The sequence below is a fragment of the Henckelia pumila genome, chromosome 2, assembly GCF_033568475.1.
Source record: "Henckelia pumila isolate YLH828 chromosome 2, ASM3356847v2, whole genome shotgun sequence".
Lineage (NCBI taxonomy): Eukaryota > Viridiplantae > Streptophyta > Magnoliopsida > Lamiales > Gesneriaceae > Henckelia > Henckelia pumila.
In genome coordinates this window covers 147730176-147755095 of record NC_133121.1, presented here as the reverse complement: position 1 = coordinate 147755095, position 24920 = coordinate 147730176, and the positions used below count along the sequence as shown (strand labels likewise).

At 36.0% G+C, this 24920-nt stretch overlaps 2 protein-coding genes across 3 annotated transcripts; both read right to left on the bottom strand.

Moving 5' to 3' along the window:
- Positions 1-162: 162 nt before the first annotated feature.
- On the bottom strand, positions 163-8079 carry LOC140884711 (cysteine-tryptophan domain-containing zinc finger protein 7-like). The gene is made up of 13 exons (XM_073291555.1): positions 7761-8079; positions 7495-7625; positions 6914-6986; positions 6702-6826; positions 6211-6585; positions 4842-6127; positions 4400-4587; positions 2720-4263; positions 2483-2637; positions 2062-2222; positions 1045-1193; positions 442-912; positions 163-354 (listed from the first exon to the last, which is right to left on the bottom strand). The coding sequence occupies exons 2-12, from the start codon at positions 7588-7590 to the stop codon at positions 718-720; spliced, it is 4347 nt and encodes a 1448-aa protein (XP_073147656.1). The 5' UTR covers positions 7591-7625; positions 7761-8079; the 3' UTR covers positions 163-354; positions 442-717.
- A 3703-nt stretch (positions 8080-11782) lies between these two features.
- Positions 11783-17794, bottom strand: LOC140879989 (peroxisomal ATPase PEX6). 2 transcript variants are annotated; one of them, XM_073284007.1, is made up of 16 exons: positions 17399-17794; positions 16599-17234; positions 16258-16501; positions 15989-16130; positions 15598-15781; positions 14881-15072; positions 14298-14570; positions 13993-14064; positions 13551-13637; positions 13325-13447; positions 13117-13227; positions 12919-12957; positions 12671-12792; positions 12438-12582; positions 12124-12201; positions 11783-12015 (listed from the first exon to the last, which is right to left on the bottom strand). In XM_073284007.1, the coding sequence occupies exons 1-16, from the start codon at positions 17669-17671 to the stop codon at positions 11920-11922; spliced, it is 2817 nt and encodes a 938-aa protein (XP_073140108.1). In that variant the 5' UTR covers positions 17672-17794; the 3' UTR covers positions 11783-11919. The 2 variants fall into 2 exon arrangements, with proteins under 2 accessions (XP_073140108.1, XP_073140109.1); XM_073284008.1 differs by lacking the exons at positions 11783-12015; positions 12124-12201; positions 12438-12582 and having other exon boundaries at positions 12670-12792; positions 12919-12947.
- Positions 17795-24920: the final 7126 nt, after the last annotated feature.

The window sequence follows — 24920 nt, the reverse complement described above, 5'->3', positions numbered from 1 at the left end:
CATGTCATGCCCCACAAGGCTGCTAATTGCGTGGAGAAGTGTAATCAGTCCTTGACTCATACGCAGGAGAGAGGGAGCTGCCATTGAACCTCATTTATGGATTATTTGAATTTATGGTGATTGAGGTACAATGATAAACGGTCCCTTGATACGTACGTTAACTGACTGAACTAAAATGAATTTTATTTACAGTTCATTAATAAAAACAGTAACATGGAATTAGCATTTACGCAAAATAAATTTACACCTACTCCTTAAAGGAGGGCAATTCCCAACCTCATTTATTGAAGAGTATAAATGAATAAAACAGGCTAAATCTTGTCAAGTGCTGGGGTGGAAACACCATGCACGGACCTGCAAAACATTCAAGTATATGGTCTAAGAACCACAAAAAGGGGGAATTCTGATCTTGCATAGACAATAATTGAAGGAAAATTTAACCTGAGAATACAGTCTACTTTTCTTGATTGAATTTTCTGAATATATACGAGTCATCCGTATTGAGTTGTGATATCTTGAGCTTTCCACGGATTTAGATGCGCTCAATAAATCTTACGATCAAATTGTACAGGAATTGCGGGAATTGAGGCTCATTAAATCACCAGTGCCAATCTTTTATCGACCGAATGAATATTATTTTGCCTCTCTGCCATTTGTAATCAACCAGGTTCTTCCTTCTCAATCCGAGAATTGGTATGAAGAAAGGTAATGCCCAGTTCAACTATTTATGGCTTCCATTGAGACTCGAACAAGGCGCAGTAAACCTTGTACATCTTGGAAGTTAAAATCAAGTGCCTTTTTTAGGGAAGTGATACCATCTTTATGCAGGGTTTCTCCGAGTTTTGAACTAGCAGCAGCATAAGCATTTCTTGATTTCCTTGAGGCTTCCAATGCAAAGGTAATATCCTGAGCCTTTAAAAGAAAAAAACAGTATTTCTAACACACAGGAAAAAATATTTAAAAAAAAAAAAAAGAAAGAAAGAAAGAAAGAGAAAGAAGTTTAAGAACTCTCTCAAGCATGATTGCCCAACTGTCAAGACTTACAAAGTTGAGAAGCCGCAAGAAACCAGACCGATTTTGTGAAGTGATGACATGGCTTCCAGGCTCTCCAACCTTGGTTAAGCCGGCAGAATTGTCTGTAGACGCATGGTTTAAGTTGTCCACATCAGAAGCAGAGGAAGAAGGAGAGTCACCTAAATGGTAATCGTAATTCGTAAGCACAAGAGTCTACAATTAGAACTGTAATGTATATTTTAGAAAAAAAGAACTCTAACGTCGTCAAAGTTCTCAAGTAAACAAGATAAAGTTATCGCACAACTACAACTTTATATTTTACAAATCACTTTATAAATGCTGGGTGAAACACATTTGTATCATAGCCAAAAGAGGAATACGATTCATCCCTTCTGATTTCTTGGATTCAGGGTGTTGTGTGTCCTAAAGGAATATCACCGGGTCAATCCTGATAACATGACGTGTGTTACAGGCTAAACTAAGGTGCATGTGTTAGGTGTGGTTAGCTTTGCCTAATTAATGCTGCCGATATTACATAGCCATATAAAATTATACAGCACAACCTAAAATGGTTTAATCACCTCGAGGGTTCAGCGCAACCTAAAATTGTTAATCACCCCGAGGGTTCTCCCACCTAAAAGACTAATGTTTCGGTTTTTGATATCTCAACAAAAGCATCAACTGCTAGCACCCATAGTTAAATAAAAACTCCGACAATTCAAGGATTTTCAACAACTCCAGAAGAAAGAGAACCCAGCAAAATCATTATGCAATTTCTATTATTGGACTCTACTATTCATACAGAATAAGACCAACAATTGGGCTTGGCTATGAAATAGGCCAAGGGAAGTAACAAAAGGAGAGATGATCGCCCTTGTACACATTTCTTGAAAAAAAAATACCAAAATTCGGAAGTAATATGATGATGAAATTACAAATCACGTCGTCAAGAAGATATATTCCTTCAATATTCAAACTAAGACCAGTGTAATCACAGTAAATTTTGGGTTTCATTTTATACCATCATACAGAATGACTATTTGATACCTGGGGGAAAAATCTGCAAAGAAGTTTGCAAATCATTCCTGTCTCTGCTTGCTCTGGAATGTGAAGAGTAAACTACTCGCATATATGCAACCTCCGTGCATTTATATGCCAAAGCAGCAGTAGCCATGTCTTTCGACTTTTCATATTCACGAGCACAAAACCTAATATTGAGTAACCATTAAATTAAAACGAGAAACCCTACGAAAGCTCAACAGAGCAAATAGCCAAGAAAGAAGTCTATGCTGCCTCAGAAACCAATATTTAATGACTTTAGAGGATTCAGTGTCAGGACAGAACTCATGCCATAAACACTCATAAAATTTGGTCAAAAAACCTTATTTTCATTGAAACAATGGCTTGAAAAAAATGCATAAATTGTGTTCCCAACATAAGAATGTTATAAATGGTGAGAATAACTTACTCGCAAAGCTTTGCCGTGCTGCTGTATATATTCATTGAGTGCGCATCATTATGCTTCGAGCCTTCAGTGCTTCCAGATTCTAACAATGAGGCGGCATGTAGAAATTTGAGGGAAGCTTCGAAGTATAACCCGTTACTTTCACCTGATCCAGAATGCTGTAACACAGAACCTTGATATGAATTTAACATTGGAAACAATACAATTAAGTATGTCAGAATCATCAAGACAAGAATATACCTTGAGACGATCAGCCAGGTGTTTGAGGTCCTTTGCCTCTTTCAAAGCATTATTAGCAGCCAGACTATTGGAATCCCTTCGAACAGGACTTGGGACATCAGCATCTCGAGCCTTGTGCAATTTTGGATTCCTAGAGCTACTGGGTTGAACACTCTGGTTCTCAGGTTTCATGCTCTGTTTTGATGCCTTTAATGCATCACCATTACCAAATGCAGTTTTTTCAACGTTTTCTTTCTGAGATCCAGAGACAGGCTGGAGACTAGCAACTGTTTCAGTCTGAATTCTTGCCAAGGGTGGAAGTGAGAGTGAGTTACCATTACCATTGACCTCAACCTGGTCACTTTTCTTGCGTAATTTCTTGTCATCGTGTTCCTGCAGAAGATTATGCCTTTTTATGGCAACTTCTTGGCCATCGCGACCGTCATATTTTATCTGACCTCTTCCTGCATTGTTGTCACTTAAATTTCCTCCAGCAATATCTTTCTTGCAAACAAACTTTTCGGCCTTACCTGGGGGGCTGGATTCATCATCAAATTTGTTTCTTCGATTCTTATACTTCTCGTCACGTCCTAGATACAAGTAATCATGTGAAGAGTCAGGCGCCTTAATTTTTTCTTTACCGGAGTCAGATCCAGACGTCCTAGTCTTATCTTTATGTGAAGCCAGCCCCTTCTCCCGCTTCTTCAAGTGAGATACACCACCATGATCAAGGCCTGGATTTGATTTTCCCTCCATTTGGCATTGCTCAAAAGAATACTTCTCAGAAGGACTATGATTATCTTGAACTAAGGGAACGCCACACACATCTGCATCTTTTTTCACCATCCCTGTTTGATCATTCCCTCTGTCATCTTCGCCAGCTGAAAACCTTTTCGGGCTCATGCCAGTGAGGGAGTGAGAATCCTGAAAATCATCTTTTCCAATGAGGTTCTCTCTTGTAGAAGTGGCCTTATCAGCATTAGAAAATCTCAAAGGATATGACGACACTGATTCAACTGGGGACCCTTTAACTTCCTGGGCACAGGTTTTATGTTTACTTGAGCCAGATACCTTGGAAGAACTTGAATTGGCAGTAACAGACGATCGAACCAAACTCCTTTCACCTTTCAAACAATCTTCAGCCTGAGAATTGCTTAGACAATGACCATTTTGCTGATCCCTAGAATTGGAAAATCTAGCTTTTTTTTCTTTCTTATGGTCACTTTCACACATTGCATCCACAAATTCACCAGAGCTTTGTTGGCAGTGTCCTGAAAATGAAAGTGGCTTCATATGACTTTGAGAACCATGATGATCTTCTGTCCTCTTCCTAATGGAATCCTTGTTATCACGTATGCTTGAATGCAGCAGACAATATTCTGATGTACTAGGAGCATGTGTTGTTGGGTTCAAACTGCTAATAGAGCTAACTGCTTTTGTGGAAGCCCCACCATGATCAGAAATCCCTTTTTCATAATCAAACTGCTCATTTTCCTTTAGTCTTTTAGATGCTCTTGAAATATCCAAATCAGACTCTCGCTTGCTCCTCGTCTTCGGGTTCATAGCTATGCACATTTGAACAAAAACATAAGAAATTCAAGAAGAAGCTGAAGATTGGGGTTCAAGGATAAGAATTGACAAGTAGACGTATGTTCCCTTCGTACATAAAGGACAACCTGACGATGGTACTCATTGTAATACCTGTATCAGAACAATTGACAAGGGACTCTTGCTTATTATCATCGTGTGTCTGAACTGAGGGCACCGTTACAGGAGTTGCAAGAGAATCGTGTATCTGGTTGTGCTGAACTGAAGCAGAAGGTTGGTAAAGGGCCCTTAATGCATTACTTGTCTCCTCCTCCGGGACACTACATCGGTTCATCCCAGGCCTATGAAAATAGCAGATCATAAGTTTTTCCTTTTTGATTAAAGAACCTTGACAAACGAAAAAAGAGGCCTAGCTCGATCATCAAACGCACTACAATGATAGTTTCTAAATCAAATTTGCGCTTGGTTATTAGGGGGATAAAATCAGATACAAAGTCAAGAACCCATATCAGTTCATCAGATTATCACAAAACACGAGAAACATATTGTTATAAGAGCATAAAAAGGATGGTTCCATAAGAACGATAGAACTTACAGCCATGTAAGCATCCTACAAAGCCATTTATTTGGAAGACTCTTGGGATTTGTACCCAGAGGAAGAAGTCTCCACTTCCCACACTTGTCACAGGACACCCAATCTTCATTAAGAGGAGCGGCCATTCTGGTTGGAGCTTCAGAACTCGGCCCATTTCCAGGAGGAGGGGTTCTATTAGAAGCCGACGTGGAGTATATTTCCAAAGAATGTGGATTTTCAGAGTTTACTTTATTATTACAATTATCTTTTAATCCGTCATGGTAATTGCTCTCACTTATTCTACCCATACGTTGACGATCCTTCATCCTTTCAGTAGATGACATTTCACCTGAAATGGATTCGTCATCATTTTCGAATCCCAAGTCTCCATGTTTTTGCTTTCGCAGATCATGTGAATCATTTTTGGACATTAGACTGTCACTGTCAGGATGAGAGTTCTTCCCCTTTTTAGAAGTCAAAGAAAAATCGACCTTCAACTTATCTTTTGACATATATGCAACTTTAGAACTTATGCTGGGAACTCTTATCAGCTTCCTTTGGGCCCCAGAAGATGACTTCTCGAGAGCTGATTTTGAACCTTTCTCGCTGCCAGATCCTTCCTTCTGAACAGGAAACTGTTTCAAGGGATCAATCGGTTCAGCACTGTAGCCTTTTGTTCCCTTAGATTCATTTGACTTATATTCACCTGAAGCATGAGTGTTTTCTGTTTTATGTACATCACGCAGAGAGCAAGCAGTGATTCTGCTGTCAGATTTTCCTTTTTTACTTTCTGAAACCCCAGTTGACAATCCCAGACTTCTAGTTAACTTTTCAGCTTTGCAAATATCTCGAGCAGGTTCAGTTTCCAAACATTTCTTCCCTGACATTCCAGAGGAGGTTAAATCTCCATTCGTCCCAATTACCACATCACTGGTGTAGTGTGAATTCGATAAAAGTGGAAGTTTCAAAGCATGGGATACAAGTTCATCACATTCTACTGTGTCGAGATCAGTTTCATTTTCCTTCTTCAGAGCAGAAACGGAATTATTCTTGTCACTGCTTCTCTTATGATTCTTTAATTCGGTTAAAGATGACTCCCTTACAGATGGCTTCAATTTTTTCCCCTCTGTAACTTTTTGATCACTCCTACTAGAAAGAGATCCATTTACCAACATCCCAGATTTCTTAGCGCCCATCTTGTCGAATTCGGATTCACCAACTACCCCAAGCTTTCTTTTTTCCATCAGATGAACCAAATCCTCTGATAGGGGAGACAGAGGTAGACCACCATAAAAGGATGTCATCGTCTGATCCACCAAAGAATAAAGAAAGGAATTAGCGCTACTAGACGCAAACATATCATAAATCACAACAAATTCTTTAGTTTTACCTGAAGAATACTGATTGGAGAGCCCTCCTTCAAATCCAAAAGATTACGACTAGTTGGTTTACTAGTGGCAGGATTCTCATCTAACAAAGAAGATGGAGAAACTACAAGACCAAGTCCATTGTAGATATCAGCATTCTTTTGTGTCGAAAAATTATCAGATCCAACTTTGATTCGGACCTTCAGAATTCTCTGATCAGAAGTCTTGACGGATTTCCTGGAAACTCCGCGGTTTAAACTGGATTCATTAACTTGTCTAAGTGGTAAGTCTACATCTACTTTCAAGGAATTTCCCATCAACATCGTTTTTCCTGAAGCATCATGAAGCTTTGCAGTCGGTGAAACACTTCTTGAAGCTGATGAGTTTCGTCTCTGATCCTAAACAGAGAGCATGTCAATTAGCTCGATTCAACCTAGGCAAGACATTCTAGTCTATTTTGTAATGAAAGATCGTCAACACAAGGGTACGTAAATTTATATCCATCAGCATCTACCTCCGAATGAAACCTGGAGTTTGGCATACTATTTTTGTGAACCTCTGGTGCAGTATTTGCATGGGACCTAGATGGTGATCGCTGATAAGTAGGTAAAAAGGAACCATAGCCTCCAAATTTTGCACCTGTTAAGCCAACAAATTCTTAATCCACACTCTTAACACATTGTATTCTGAATTCACGTTTGTTCTGCCAGCTCTTTTTCAACTTACCCAAATTCTCAGCTGAAACACCACCTTCAAAATCTTTCTGGAAATGCCCCAACACATCTTGGAGTTTCTCCCCCTTCAAACAAATCCCAATCGAAAAACGTTATTATTATTATTATTCTACTCAAGACCAAGAATGATAGCACCTCAAGCTAGGTGTAATGCATGAATTTTATTTCATCTCGTCCCTACAACAGAAGGTTCAGAAAAGAGCTTGTGTAACAACAGTGGCGTACATGTCCTCGTATAAGAGTACAAGAAGATGCATCATTCAAATCAGAGTAGACGTCTACATAGAACAAACTACAGACACAGAATTCACTACGGCCAATCCAAAAATGGTAACTACTAATCCCCAATGAAAAACACTAGCCTTTTCAGAGAATATAAGGAAACAACATGTTGAAAACTGATCAAAAGCAAACTACCAGCTGTCAATACTTGGGAGCTGACAGAGGTGTCATACAACAAAAAACAAGGCCAAGTAAATCTTGCAACATTATTGCAATTCGACCTTCCATCAAAAAGATAATAACATCTTTAAAGCAGGAAAAGAAAAGTGAAAAAAAAATAAAAAATCTTACAATGTACGAGAGAGCTACATCAGGGTCAATCCTGGAATCTTCCTCTACACCATTATAGCACAGTGCCTCGCCTTCTTCAAGCTCTGTCTCTTCCATCTCCAGCCCAAAACTCTTAACACGTTCTCCCAACTCTGCTTCCCACAGAAATCATGAAAAAAAAACAAATAAATAACTCAATCGAAATTCACTCGTTGCTTTCTACGTTCACTTGTCTCCAAAAATCTAAATGACCCTTTTCACAAAATATAAAAACACGAAGAACCCACCAATTATTCTTCTCGATCAGATTTAAACTGCGATGTATTCACCCGCCAGACGCAGATATCTCGAGGGAAAATTAAATTAAAAAAAAATTGCAGAATAACTCGAACTTGGTTGGCTCTATTGGATATTTGGTAGCGCGGAACGTGGGATCGTGTGTTGTGCGATCTCAGGAGATCTAACCGATGAGATGAAAATTTTGCAGAGAGATCAAAATACGGAAAGAGAAAAACGACGCGAAGAAGCAGACAAGGACTCTGGTTATGGCGGACGGGAACCGGGTTGTTTCTCTTTTCATCATTCATTCAACCAAATTAATTATTCATTTTCATATATTATATACCACCACATGTAATAATAATAGCGTGACAAAATTGAAACCGAAAAGATAAATTTAATTAAATTTTTTAAAAATAAAAAAAGGAAGACAGAAAAAAACAAAATCATCATATTCATCGGAAAATACGAATATTCTTATTTATTCGACAAGTTTCATGGAATATAGCTGTTTTCACTTTTTTAACCGCGGTAATAAACATTTTTTTTTCAAATAAGGGGAGAAAAAAAAAAAAAAAGAACATTGGCTTGATCAGAATTCAGAACGGCTTTTTGTCCGAAAGAAATTATAGATTGCACGCGCCATACCATCACACGACCTATTTGGCGCGTGTTGATGCATGTTTTTCAGGTCTTAAAAAATATATATCATATCATATAAAAAGATTTCTGAAATATTCTATTGTAATAAAATAATTTCTAATTTAATATTTTTCGAAAAAAAGATATTTCATATTTGTTAGATTTTTAGGTAAATAGTTATATCTCATTAAATGTAACATTTTTTCATTAAATGAAATTTTGTATGTATATGGATGATATCAAAAATTCTTACACGATCTCTAATTATGTATTAAGATATGTCGTGATATTCAGAAGATATGCATAGATCTTATTTTCTTTCAAATCAATAATTTTATTTTTGTATTAGCAAGGATTCTAGCTATTTTGATTGAGACTGTTCTATTTCTATAAACAAATATAATGTTTGTGAAAATCACATTGCCGTTCGACTTCAATGTCATGCAAATCACTTCAATAAATGTTTTCCCTCTAATTAGTATGGCTTCGCTTTTTGTGTAGAGTAATCTAACCCTAATTTTTTGTTCACAAAAATACTTATAAGACTGTCTTACGAATCAATTTTGTAATACAAATATTCGATCCGATAGATTCATAATTTTTTTTGTTTTTTATATCAAAAATATTATTTTTCACTGCAAATAATTAAATCGAATCAATCTCACAAATATAGATTTGTGACGAAGGATCCACTCTTTTTGGTTTTACGTACAAAAGATATTAATTAGTTGCATCACTGCTCGAAATATTTAAAAAAAAAATCAGCTTTAAGTTAAGGATTGCATGCAAACTTCACATTAAAACATCCATTGATCATGAGTTTGACTTGTGACCTTGAGTTTATAAAAAGGTTAATTCATTAGCTTTCTGTATAAAGTTATTAACACTAAAAATGTCATTAAAATATCAGATATATTTTTAGTTTTGAATTTTTTAGCTTGTGAACGATATAAAGTGGAGCTTGAAAGTGAACTCGTTATAAAGCTTGAACTTATAAATTAAATTAAATTAAATTCTCAGTTGTATTAAACTTGAATGGTATCAACTATCAAGTTCATGAGATGCTTGCCGCAGCTTGAAGCGTAAACCATGCATGTACCACACATGATCAGTATGGTACTATTTCCAACTAACTTTGCTATAAAAGAACTTCTCTATCTATTAATCCATGCATGACTTTTTGGCTCCATTGAATTGAATGATTCCAATGCACAAAATTTGAAATCATGGATTTCCAATGAGTCCATTAATTAAGTAAAAATTTATATCCCGCCATATATGTATAGTGATTAAAAAATTCGATAATAACAAGTAATTAAGGGATTCCAAATCCATAGATTTAAGAATTAAACATGGAGTGGATTTGTTTGAATAATTTGAGACGAGGGGGTGACTACTGACTCGTGCTAATAATAATAATAATAATATTTGAACATTAGCTGGAGAAAATATTCAAACGCGGCTATAATTTTTTCATTAATTAATTAATATATATATATGGGGTCCTGTCCATTCTTGTGTTTGAACTTTGAAGGTAGGCCAACAGTTTTTAGAAGATGCATTTCCAGCTGTTGAAATTATGTACAATAGAATAGATGCTAACAATTCCATCTAGTAATTAATAATTATTATATAAATATTTCATAAAATATTGTTTAATTAATTTCTACATTAATCATTTTTCTTTAACAATTCCCTTAATTTGTTATATCAATCATGTTGTGTGTTTTGAAAGGGTTCAAGAATGTTTATAATAACTCTTCTAACATCATGAAAATACGTGCGTTGGCGTTCCCTACTACAATCTATTGTATTTGGACAGCTAGAAAAAAAAAAAAAAAAAAAAAGTGTTCGAGAATTCTTACACTGATGTAGATAGATATTTGTACTAGGTTTTTTTATTTTTATTTTTAGGATATTTTTACTAGCTTTTGAATTTGAGTGATATATTTTGATTTGCCGATGCATGAGTGACACGAGTGTGAAACAAGTCTCCAAATCTGTCAACCTAATAACTATACATGCCCCCCTTTTTAATACAAAAACTTTTTTTCCCAAAACGTTTATTCATGTACAAGGGCAAAATTTTCTATTATTTACATACCATTATTCTTGGTTGGATTAATTAAGAAAACAATCATTTGCCACTTGTCATTCGAATACTAAATTCAATTTCATATGGTATGGTATGGGAACGTGTGACACGACGCCAAAGTTATAAATCATTAAAAACTAAGACGTATCATAATAGTTAAAACAATTTATATATTTCTTTCCTATAGATCTTGAAAAGAACATCTTTAACAATTAAATAGATGCTCCTCTTTTCTTACTTTTAATATAAAGCAACAATTTTCTCCTCTATTTCTCTTAACACAAAACATCGAATGAAACGATTTTATAAATTAATTTTGTGAAACGGATATTTCATTTAACTTGATTATAATGAAAAAACATTATTTTATATCAAAAAATTATTATCTTTTTTTTTTTACAAAAAATATTAATCAGATCAACTTATCTAAAATATAAAGAACAAAAAAATCATCTTACAAAAACATTCTCTCTTCTTCGTATCAATATAGTAGTTGTGGTATCTAACAAACATTTTCATCATATAATAATTTTAAAACTACTAACTGATTAAATATTTTGGTAAAATTAATATTTTAAAATCTCATTCATGATAAAAATCCATTCATCAAAGTATTTATTACCATATCCCAAGCTCAGACAAACTAGGCTGTCGGTCAAATTGCTCAAGCCTACATAAAAATTCTGGTCCTTATCCATATCGCGTGCCAGCATTTTCCAGTTCTTTTTTTGCTCTTTATTTATTTTTGGCTTTTAAGATTATGTGATCCACCAATTCTCAAACTCAATTCGTTACGGCAGAAGAAATCTACGCCGTCAATTATTTTCCATGGAATTTATATATTTCCGTTATTATCCATTTGTTTGGTTCCACTATATATTACAGGTAAACCTGGTTGCCAATAGCCAAACATTACCTCATCCAAATACAATAACAGAAATTTATTTCCAGATGAATTAAAGTTTATATTTTAAATTTAATTCGACTAAAAAGGAGCAACCACGCATGTTCGTCCCCACTCGGCTTATTTTGAATGAGTCTTTGTTTTCTAGTTACATAAAAAGGGCCCAAAAGTACATGTGAAGGCAATGCAATTGACATACACGAGGAATATGCTTCAAGAAATGCATTTTAGGCAATATTTTTATGTTTAATGCTTCAAAAGACTTTGGGATATTATTATTTGTTTGATTCCCACTTTTATTTTATCTGCCAAAAATTATCTGAATGCCATCTTGTATTTATTATGCATGTGAACTAAAACAGGGGACAATTTGCTATTGAATATATATTATCTATCGGTTGACTTGAAACTATTATATGTACATCAATGTTTGGGAGCTTATTGAATATTGTGACAAGTTGACCAGAGATTATTAGCATTATTATAGAGCAACAATAACAAATGATTAAAAGTACACAAAACTGAGTCAGTTCATCCTTGACGGCCCTTGAAATTGATCCCGCAGCAACTCATATTTCTTCAGCTCAGCCATAGACAGGGACGGAGACAGTTCTCTTAATGCCTTCAAGGCGCAGAACAATGACTCAGACACAAATAAAAAAAAAGAGAAGGTCGAATCTAATTAGACGATATGTGAAATCTTCGACATGTGCAAGTAGGTTATTGTTACCTCAATAAAATCCTCATACTCAACAACGATGGAGTCGGGTCCATCATCCAAGCTCGAGTTGGAGTCCGCACCTAATGCCTAGAAAAATGGTTATAAAGAAACGTTCTTAATTAAATGTAAATCAATAAGGTGGTATAGTAGCCTTTACTTCTCTGGTTCTAGCTGCAAAGCACACTTGGAAGTATCGAAGTGAGAATTTGATTCCTAAAATCTCTATCATGGGCGAGTGAGTCAAAGAATGTGAAAAGTTGGCAATACCATGAAATTATTACTCAGATGCAAAGTTCGGAATGATGAGACAAGGCGGGACGTACCTTGTTTTTTGCAGCTCGAAACCAAGCATCAGCACAAAGAGCATACATATCAGCACCAGTAAAATTTGGAGGGCATTTCTGTGCTATCTCATACAATGACACATATTTATGCAGTTTAAACTTCCTTGTAAGAGCTTCAAGGACCCTGGAAAAAGAGAATGGACCAACTTCAATGAAAGTATATTGAGAAGATGAATTACAAAAGAATAAAAACAAAACAAAACAAAACAAACCTCTCCCTGTAAGATGCTTCCGCATTTACACCAACATAGAGGAGCTTATCAAATCTGCCTGGCCTCAGAAGTGCAGGGTCAATGAGATCTGGCCTGTTGCTAGCACCTATTATGAACAAGTCCTATAGAACCCCACAATAAAAAACTAAAAGTGAAGTGGAAGAAGGAAATAAAGAAGGCGAATCAACTAAAAGAATAGAGGTGGAAAGAAAATTAACAAGTAACTGCAGTGAAGTACAACAACAAACCTGAGAAGAATCACTCAGCCCATCAATTTCTGCGAGCATCTAGACATAAATAAATCATATTAGGCAATCACATGACTGATACAAAGTATAAATATAATAAAAAATAAAACTTCATGTCATTGTTAGCGTAACAGTTGTTATTCTCGCTTTCATCAGGACATTCCAAGTATGTTCCAAAAGGATTGTCATTATCCTTACCTGAGAAACAACTCTGTCCATAACACCCCCAGAATCTCCAGAGGCACCTCGGGCTGGGGCAAGAGAGTCAAGTTCATCAAAAAATATAACACATGGGCGAGCTGCTCTGGCCTAAAAAAACACAGTAGAATTCAACAAAAACAATTCTTAATTTGAACCTGAATCTTTTGTGAGGTGCACCTGAGAATAGAATAAAAGCACTTTCTACCTTCTGAAAAATGTCTCGGATGTTTTTCTCTGACTCTCCAATGTACATGTTTATCAATTCAGGTCCTTTTACACTCAGAAAGTTCAAGGAACATTCTGTGGCAACAGCTTTTGCCAGTAATGTCTGAAAATAACACCAGAAAATTAATAATACTGGGTTCTAATCTAAGAACTTATCAGATACATCATAACGGAAAAAAGTGGGGGATGTTCCAAGCAGAACCTACCTTTCCTGTCCCTGGAGGACCATAAAGAAGAACCCCTGATCGTTTACGCAAACCAGATGAAAATAAATCCTTGTGAAGAAGAGGAAGCTGGCAATATAAATCCAGAACACCAAGTATCAAAACAGGCTAAAGGATCAAGTAAAAGGAAGTCCAATATGACTATAACAACTACAACATGCTTGAACAGAGAATATGTTTTCATGAAGATTCAATGTGATGGTCAATGTACTTGTCATTTATCTAAGCATAAGGAATGAGAAGTAAATTTTGCCAGCCTTTCACCAGTTGAAAGCAGGGGGTCTCAATTTTAGTAAAATACAATTTTATTGAATAGTCAAGAAATATCTTTTGGATCGACTACCTTACGAACATAACATAATCTCTATTTCTTCTCAAAAGTCAAAATGATGTCCATGTTTCCAGGGAGTGAACTTTGTTTTACCTGAACGGTGTCCAGAATTGATTTTTTAACGTCCTCAAGTCCACCAACATCTTCCCATTTGATGTTAGGTACCTATAGTAGGATCATCAAAGATAACTAGGATGATTGCATATGGAAAATGGAAGAACATCTCAAAGAATAAATTATTTCTCTTTGAAAGAAATGAATTTCTGGCAAAGGTAAAGACTTAAAAAGAGATGCTCATTTTTGTGGTGAAGTTGTTATCAAAAGCATATCACATCCTCGATCTAGAAAGACAATATCTGAATGATCAAAAGTTTTCATTAAGACCTTGTCTGGTTCACCTTTGGAGTACCAAGAGCTGATGCATTTCTTCTTTTGGATTGTTCCAGGGCTTTGGCTAAGTTATCTTTCCCAAGAACTGGGTGTGGAGCACTTATCTTTTTGCCATCTTCAATCAAATTGGACTCAGATGTTTTCTCTTCAAGTCCAGGGTCTGCCTTTCCCCCCTCGGAAATTAAATTTGCACCTGCATCTGCAATTAGAGCCCGCAGATCTCTGGGCATGAAACCAGATGTCTGTCCAACTATATCTTTTATCATATTCTCAACAGAGATCTACAGTATGAAATTGCGAACAATCAAAATCAAAATCTTAAAAGAAAAGGTAGTTAGTTATACAGCAACAAAATCACTGAAATGACATTGCTCTTATTCAAGTATCTACTTCCGGTGGCTAAATTATTAAACTCGGCTGGATAAGTACAACATGCACCTTTCGCATAATAGTATAAAAACATACTCATCCGATTGAGGGAACACTTTAATCGTTTTATAAGAACATTGCAGAGGAGAATGAAGGCTAAAATCATCAGGGTATGCGCAGACGTCACTGCAAAATCCAGGTGAAAATAATAAAATAACTTACATCTGGATGCGACTGGGATACGCTCTGAAGGGACTGATACAACAATTGCAACCTTTGTTTTTCGCTGAGAGGTCCCATTTTTATTTCATGACTGAAACAGCGCCTAATAGTTGGAGGAAGACCTTCAGAACTATCTGCAGCGGCTATTAAGAGTACTGGATGACAGTTTATCATTTCATCAACTTTTAAATGCTGGACAAAAGAAATAAGAGAACTTTATAACCATTTCTACAACATTCATTAGCTACATGCTGCATATGAAAGGTTTGCATTTCCATCCTGAGGTATTTATCCAAAAAAATAAGATCAGACAACCGTTGATATTTCCGAATGAAACTCAAAACACAAATGCATTGAGTTGCAACTCAAAAATGGATATAAAGCGATGAGGGTATCTAATGACTAAATAAGTTGGCTAAATCTGCTCTGAAGTGTTTTGAGTCGCAAGATAAAATTTTTCAGTGTCAATGCAGAGTGTAACAGAAAGCATCAGAACCTTTAGTTCTGAACAGTGTTTATAATAACCGTTGCTTCTTTACTTTATATATATAAGATAAATTGGTTGAAAAGGGGAAAAGAAAACAAACAAAGAAGCTATCGTCGACCGTGACATCAAAATCAGATTAGAAGCAATTAATACTTGTGCGGTAGAGAGGAAGGCTACTGCACATAAGAGAGAGAATAAAGTGATATACACTTGATAACTAGCAAGCTTACAGAATCATCAGGTAAGTTTTTTTCAAAGTAACCATATTCATCTTCGCTACATGGCTCTGTGAACTGCTTAATAACAGATGCAACTTCTGAGTTAACACCAGCTTGCTCATGAGATGATCCCTCTTGAGAGGTCGATTTGCTGAAGACTTCAAAATGTCGAAGAAGAAGAATGGTTGGACGATATCTACAATAGTAATACCACGTAAAAGCTACGAGGAATTAGAATAGAAGAAAACAGAAATATCACTAGCAGACTAGCTCAGAAGAGATAAAACAGACGCTTGAAATAAGGATTTAACCAATGTTCCATTCCATCCAAACCCCGTGTAAGAAAATGAAAACAGAAAAGGAACTATAGCTTATGTTCGACGCCATAACAGCATCAGAATACCTGCTGGCTACGTCAAAGGCTTCAGCCAAAGCAACTGATGCTTTGTTTTCCAAAGATGTCATGAAATTATGACAACTATATTCCACCACATGCAAACCCAGTTGACGAGCAACGTATCTGATCACAGTCCTTTTCCCACAACCTGCAATTAGCTTTGGGATCAGAACAAGACAGTTTCAGATGCTGGTTCACAAATCAATTTATTCTGAGGAACTGTGATAAGTAAAGGGACATTTTCAAATAACAAGAGCTAAAAGTTTACAACAGACCAGGAAGACCATGCAATAGGATAGCAACCCTGAATTTTGATAAAAGTGCCGACGGACACAACATCGGTGCAATTATGGAGGCTAAAGTCTGCACTGTATCCTCTTGTAGAGGTGAAAAACCTTTTGTTTGTGAAAGTAACGGATTTGGAGGAACAGCAGAAGAGACAGCCCCTCCTAGAACAAGAGCAGTTTGAGTTCGATTGACTCTCAGAACAGGTTCCTCTGATGGTTCCATAGCTACAACCTGAAAACCGGCAAAAATTCTAATATATGAACAGGAATCCTCACGAAACTCTCTGGATGAGTAGAACAGGTAACAGCGTATGTATATAATAATTGACCTTGAAGTACGTTAAATCGTCACCACCATTCAACATCTTTTGCTTGCAGGGGATGCACAACTCTGATTTACAGCTCCAACGTGCGCATATTGCAAATAGATCACCTCTAGCAAGATATCTGTCAACGGAAAAGTACGCATTTAAAGCCACATCGATCAATTCTTGACGATCTTTTGCTTCAACCGATGAACTAGTTTTAAGACTTTCAAGGGTGCCACACTTCGGTATCTTTACAAAAGATGCTCTCAAGTGTGAGGCATACTTAGGTAACTGCTGCGCCCAAGGTTCAAGTCCTATATTAATAAAAGACTCATTTACTTTCCCAATCTCTTCGACATCCCTTTCTACTTCAAACAAAGATGACAAAGTCTCTATGCCTTGCTGCACGATAGATTTTAAGCATGAATGGTGCAAGTTCAGGTTAAATGCTAGGATAGGAGATAAAAAAGCCACTCCAGGATCCAAAGTTGCTGACTGAATTCGAGGGTAGGGGTATGACGGAAACACGGCCATCGTCCTAGGAGACTGCGTGCAGAGTGGAGCATTACCCGACAAGTTTTCATCAGCATTGGGAGGGTCTAAAGCAACAGCTTGCCCAATTCTACTGATGTTGGCATCAGAATTCTTGATAAGTATCTGTATATAGTCAAAAGGCAAAAAAAAAACATTTTTAAAACAACTCATCAACCATCTGTTTGAGAGAAAGGAGAAAGATTTATTTTAACATAATAACTTCACAATCTGTCGAAATAAACATCACAGAATAGCCGTAAAACACAACAATGGCGTAAACCCATTACCAGCGATCCTGAAGTAATGGATAATCTTTTAAGCAGAGAAGTGGACAACCCAACCAATGAAGAATCATCGAGTGCAGGCAAATCTACAGTTGCGTCATTGGAGAATCTAAGAATTCCAGCAGTCACTTGCAGGCCGGTCGCCAATGGATATGGAGCGATCCGATGACTACCTTCGGCTTCTTCATCAATGTGTTTAGAAGGATTGAGCAAGGAATTAACAAGTGATTCAGTGGAAGCAAGCACCAAGGGCTTCCTCCGCCTGCGCTCCACCATCACTCACACGAAACCCTAAGCCTTCATCTATCGGATATTTAGCAATTCGAGGCCGTCTGCGAATGGCGTCAGCACTTCGAGTTCCGGCAGCCTTCTTTCCCGACACCATGGAACGACTAAATTGCAAAATGTCCCTCACTTATTACATGTATATCAATTGTGTACTTTATTTATTCTAGAGTCGATTTTTTCAATCTTTTAAAAAGAATTATGTACTTTAAGTTAACGCCTATGTATATCAAGGTTTTAAAAAGCGTAAAGCGTGTCGAAACTTGAGAGTTAAGCTTTAAACTTTTTAAGCTTAAGTGCGATTACTGTGAGCTTAAGCGTATACTTAAGACAAATCAAGTGTAATGCATTAATTTTTTATGAGATTCTAATTCAATTTATTTCATCATTCATTTCATATCTCGTGTCATCGAACATAAACTAAATTAATTGGTTTAATTTAAAACAGAGTTACATGATATCTGTTTAGTTGATGAATATATTATGTTATTCACTAAATACAGATGGAATTCGGGAGTCGAGGAAAATGTAGCTATTCAGCTATTTTTCGCAAAAATGCCAAGTCCCTGGAGAGAAATGCTAATTAAAGAATACGTTCCAGGTAATCTTGATACATTGGCAAGACGTGCCTCCTTTTTGAAAGGAAAATTGACAGAATGGTGTCATATGGCGGTATTACAGAAGAACTACAAGAAAATAAGAGGTATAGATAAACGTACACCTTTATGTTGTAAAGAAAATGATCTTCCAACAATCATTGAAAACAGATCACGGGGATTTAAAAGGAAAAAATTCAGAAATAATCCCTATAATAAAAGAATGAAAAGTTCTTGGAAACCAAGAACATTTTGGTCCAAACAAAAGGTCAGCTCGTATAGATCGGGTAGAAGAAGTGGACCTACAATAACATCCCCAGCAACAGGGTCATCACAAAGCAGGGGAAGAACACCATCAAAAAGAAATTTCAGAAGAACTCATACAAGAGCAAGTGAAAGTTTCAAGGATTGCAACTGCTGGACATATGGAGCAAGAGGACATATATCTACAAATTGTCCAGAAAACGAGAAAAAAAGGAGTTAAACTCTTTGAAGCAACACCAGATATGGATGATGCAGTCTTCTTTCAAGATCTAGTCCAAGTATATCAATTTGAGGATATCCCCTCAGATGAAAGCATATACGAAAAAGAGATATTGTTTAGTCAAGATGTTTCTGAGGATGAATCAGAATCAGAATCAGAGCAAAGAGGAAGTGTTTCAGCATGAAACGCATGAAAGTTTGGCTGGGTTCTTTAGTCAAACCACGATATCTCATAATATGGTCTAAAGGATTATGAGAAAAAATCCAACATTACAAAAGTACAAAGGATTTTTGGCAGGACAAGTTGAAAGAGTCTTAGGAAACCCAGGGCTAAGACAAAGAAGACATAATTTGATTTATAAGGTATCCAGAAGGGAAATGGCGATCCCTATGAAATTAACCAGTAATTAAATTAAGATGCAATTAATTCCCTTTGAAGAAATTCGAGAGAAATTACAGAAATTAAAAGCAGAAGTAGCAAAGACAATGTCTTGGATCCATATTGGAGCAATCCAGATTAGATCAAAGCTACTTTTAAAGAGGGAATAGATTCACCCATAGATATCGTAGTATGTGATAAAAGAATGGGGAATATACAAGATGCAGTTCTAAAAACTATCTCGGAAAATTTGTGTGTAGAAAAAATTGTGGGAGTTATTTATCCAAGAATAGCCTACAATTTAGCTGATAGAGATTTTATTCGAGCCTTGACGTTGCATCAAAACTTCAAGGAAAAAAAGACTAATGAAGGAAGGTAATATGTCATATTCTATTACGTATCAAATTTCATATGCTCTTTCTAATACTCACCATTCTGAATTATTTATTAGAAATGAGTTCATTGAAATTCCAGAGATCTTTGGGAAAGTTGCTCAAGCAATATACGAAAAGGATCGAGTTTTCTTAAATTCAGGAAACAGACATTCAAATTCAAGACAAACCGGTTCTATATAGAGACCTTAAAATAGAACCCCAAAGGTTATCTTTCCAAGGAAACCGAATGACAAGTAGAAGATGAGACAAATCTCCTATTCAAGAAATTCCACCAGAATAAAAGGAGTTTTCTATAATAATAAAACTTAGATCTCCAGAAAGATGGAAAGAAGTGAAAATAGTATTCGAAATTACAAATCATCGGAACCAGTTCCCTTGTAACTCGGTTTACTATTTGGAACAACGAGAAAAAGGAACTTACCAAGGAGTGATAAATATTGGAGAATTGGAAGTTCAAATCTGTGGAATTCCAGGAAAAGAAGTGGATCAGCTCATTCTTGGCCTAGAGTTTCTGGAGGACCATAAACCATGGAAACGCCTTTAAAAAGGAATAGAGTTCATGGCAAAAGAAAAGACTTGGAGGATTCAATAAGAATTCTAGGAGATGGAAAACCAAGAGAATTGGATAAGGGACAATCCCTTAATCAGATTCGAAAACTCTGTTTACAAACAGAGGAAGAAGAAACTGTTGAAATTAGTAAGTCATGAACATAATTTACTAGAACGCATTGAAAAAGTAGAAATGAGTAACCATACTCTACCTTCTGAGGCCTTAGGAAAACTAAAGGTGAATAGTCTTAATCGGATTACTGAGTTACAACACAGTCTGTTAAAAATGGCGGGGCCATTTAGTAATCCCTTTAAAAAATGACAACAAGTCCTTTCTCCATATACATTCCGATAGGGATGTTGTATGAACAATATAAGGATGAATACTTTGCAGCTTATATTGACTCAAGAGCACTAATTTGTACAGCAAAAAGAGGAATCTTCCCTGAATAATGTGAAGAAGAATTGCCTAAAATTGCTGGATGAGATTTCTCTCGAAAAATTTTAATTCTTTGCAAAGGAATAAAACAAGCAGAGATCCTTATGGGAGGAACAATTCAAACACCTTGGTACAAGGTAAAGACACCACCAATCTATTTTTATGATACAGGAGCTGATATCCTGTTAGAAAATAACTTCTTACAAATGTTTAAGAAGTATACAGAAGACAATGAGTCAAGAAGACTTATGTTCACTACAATTTGTGATCATAAAATTATCGTTCAAAGACTCAAGGTTGCTTTTTATCGACAATTGCCGATAATATTTCGGAGCCAACGTGGTGATAAAGAACAACTTTTTCACCCAAAAATAAAAAGATCCAAGAAGGTTTGGAGAAATCATGTTGAAAATAACAACAGAACAAGAACTCCAAACAGAGGATATGGAGCTTCTCAAGGTAATTCTAAATCACCGAGATATAGAGTTAAAAAATAAGGTATCCTTTGAAGATGTCAAAAAGAGACTCAAAGAAAGTTACAACGAGCATCCTTTGGCATGGTGGGATAGAAATCAACTCAAAGTCAGTCTTACTCTAAAGGAAGGCAAAGAGTATGAATTCGTCAGATATAAGTCTATCCCGATGAACATAACAGATCAAAGGGATATGAGAATGATTATCAAGGAACATCTGGACCTTGGTCTAATCAAAAAAGGAGTTTCACCACATAGCAGTCCAGGTTTTCTGGTCAGAAATCATGGTGAAATAAAAAGAGGGAAACTCATGTTAGTTATTAACTACCAAGGTATTAATAAAATCCTGGAGTTTGATGGGTACTTCATAACGAGTAGAGAACACCTAATTAGCTTTGTACAAAATGCTAGAGTGTTCTCAAAATTTGACTGTAAGTCTGGATTTTACCAGATTCGAATGAAAAAAGGCAGTAAGAAATTCACAGCCTTATCTACTCCACAAGGACACTATATTTGGGAAGTTATGCCTATGGGATTGGCTAATGCACCCCAGATATTTCAAAGAAAGATGGATAACCTTTTTAAAGATTATTTCAACTTTATGTTTGTTTATATTGATGATATTCTTATAGCATCAAAAAATATAGACGAACACGTTAAACACCTAGAGATTTTCTCTAAAATTTGTAAACAAGAAGGGCTGGTTTTATCTGAAAAGAAAGCAGTCATAGAAACAAGGAAAATTGAATTCCTTGGTATTGAGATTGATGAAACTGGAATAATTCTACAACCCCATATTGTGAAAAAGGTAAAGAATTTTTCAGATAAACTCAAAGATGTAAAATAACTCCAGAGTTTTTTAGGAGTAGTTAATTTTGCAAGGATGTTCATAAACAACCTAGCAATGTACAGAAAGGTTTTCAGTCCTTTGTTAAAAAAGGATGCCAGGTTTATATGGACCGATGACCATACTAAAGGGGTAAACCAATTAAAGAAGATATGTAAGAATCTCCAAAAAATGGCTATACCCGTAGATGAAGATGATCTGGTATTATTCACGGATGCCAGTGACGAATGGTGAGCAGCAGTCCTTACCAAGATCACCCCGGATGGAGAAATACCATGCAGATAATGTAGCGGTCTTTTTTCAGAATCTGAGGCCATCAGATGACATATCAACGAGAAGGAATTTTATGCAGTTAAAAGGGCTTTTGAAAAATGACCATTATTTTTACTTGCTAAAAAATTCACGCTGAAGGTTGATAACACCCAGGTAAAAGCTTTTTTAAGTAATAAGATTGAATCCAAACCTGAGAAAGCTAGGTTATTAAGATGACAAGCATTATGTCAAAATTATATTTTTGATATTGTTATTATTAAATCTCATGAAAATATTCTTGCAGATTTCTTAACAAGAGATGGAAGGGAGTGACGTAAATTCCATCATGAAAATGCAGAGGCATCTCAGGGAACACCTTGGGTTGCTTCAAACCGAGTTCAACCAGTTAGTCATTAATGCTGAAATGACTGGCAGGTTACAACAAGCTGATCGGATCAAAGTATCTAATCGTATTATTGGATGTATGCAAGCTCAAACTCAACTATGGGCTGCTATTCAAGGGTCAATTGTTAAGGCTATAGAGAAATCATTGGTTTCTCATAAACAGGAAATGTTAAAACCATTGGTTTTACAAGAAGAAAAAATACAGCCACTGGTTGTAGAACAAAAGATTGAGGATTCCAAAACCCAAGAAACAAGTGCTAATCTATCATCAGCTTTTGATGAATTGAATGAAGCAACAATTGATAAGAAAAACTCATCAGTCAACCCTCCGCCTCTGGGATAAAAGAGGAAGAGATCAATCTTAGGCCCAACACTGAAAATGGTAAATCTAAGATTGATACTAATCCAGCTATTATTTCTTCATTCCAGGTTTATCAACAGAAGTGGGAGAAATTGAAGACAATGAGTGAAATCAACCCGAACACTTGCAGGGTTGATGTTGCAGAAATATATCCAAGGGTTTGGCTAAAAAACAATGTCAATCCTAAGGATGTAAAGCTCTGGTATGAATTTGGGGCTTTGGCCTCATTTTATACAACGTCACCAAGCTTCCCGGAGATATCACAGTTACCAAAATGGATCCATGAAGCAGTTCAAGAAACATGGGCAAATAATGATCATTTGTCCAGAGGAGATGTGCTAGAATTATATTTCTTCAGTGCAGCTACGAACCCTTTCGTTTCATCAAGCTAAGGAGACCTGATATGACGAGCCATAAATTTATCAAGGATCCTAAAGCTGAAGAAATACCCTTGGTCTCCACTTTTGGAGAAAATGAAATCTCAACCAGAAGGGCTTGGGGTATTTGAGTTTGTCTCACCGAGATGAACAAAGTCAAATTTCCGTTCAAATTCTACCAGAATTCTGTGAATGGATCGTTCCTGTTAAACACAATGACAAGAAAAACTACGGCTTTCGCGGAAGAACTCTTCGAAAAGAAGAGAAACTTTTTGTGGAACAACAAGCTGCCGGGGAGTAAAAAAAACTCGCCGAAAATTTTGTAACATGACTCACATAGGAAGATGGTCAGAGGTTATCTGCCCAGAATGTCCTGATCAGAAGGAGCCAGAGTTCGAAAAAACATTCAGACCCCGAACGGATCGAAAAGATTTTTCCGAGACAAGCAAAGGTGGACAGGGACCACCAAAGATGCATTTTTTCAGGGGATCACTGCAAAAGCAGAAGATGCCCCGACAACAATAAAGAAGACATGTGAGGAGGATAGAGCCAAAAGAAAAAGGACGACATGTGACTCCTCCACCAACAAACGATGCCATCAATAATGGCATAACAGGACAATGTGAATAACGGGTGATTCATCCACTAGCTAAAGATGCCATTAATAATGACATAGAAAGACAAGACAAACAGCTGTATGATTCCCTGAAGTTTCTCGATGAAACGAGTGGAACCTCAGCTATAAATACAAGCGTTCAAGAAAGTTGAAGATATCGATCATTCCCTTAAGTTTTCTTACAAATAAATTGTTGTAATATTTCTCTTTCTAAGATTGTAATAAGTTTTCTTTTTATGTATTTCAAGAACAAAGCTACTGTGAGTAGCTAAACAAGTTGTCTTCTCCTCTTCAAAGGAGTTGATTTATGTAATAATATTATGTCTGAATAATTTTTCTAAAGTCTCTTGTTCTTTCATGCTCATATTTTATAATTAAATTCATATACCATACGCCTTAAGATAGAAAACGAATTAAGGCTATGCTGGGTGTCGTTGAAGGAGCTTGTGCATAAACCATCTGTTGCGACTGCGTGGTTGGAGCGTGAGGAGCACTTCGTAAAACTCGACAGGTATGACCCGACGACACTATGGTCAAAGAGGTTTTTGAATTTAATTCATCTTACGGAAGCATGTTGGACCCTAATTCAGAGTATATCGACTGAAAACCTTGCGTAACCGATAATTCTGCTTTGCCTGAACTGGTTCGATAGATAAAACAATGTCACGTACAAATGATTAAATTCTAAACACTTTGTTAAAACAAATTTGAGGACCACTAGGGAGTTGAAACAAAGAAATTTGAGTATAGGGAGTTAAGAGAAAGAAATGTTTGGGTTTGAGGATTTTAAAATAATTTGCCCATGAATAAATATATTATTTAGAATTTTAAATTATTTTTATAAATTTGAACTTAATTATAAATTATATTTCATTCTAAAATAATGTGATTAAGATAATGAGGGAATATAAAGAGAATATGAGAAGTTTTCGAATGGACAATTTATTTATTTATTATCTTCGAAGAAATAAAAGGTACATTTAAACATCAGATTTTAGTTTCTTTTATGAGGGATTTATGTAAATATAATATGGTAAAATTAATTTTTTTTAAACCTTTACTCTCAAG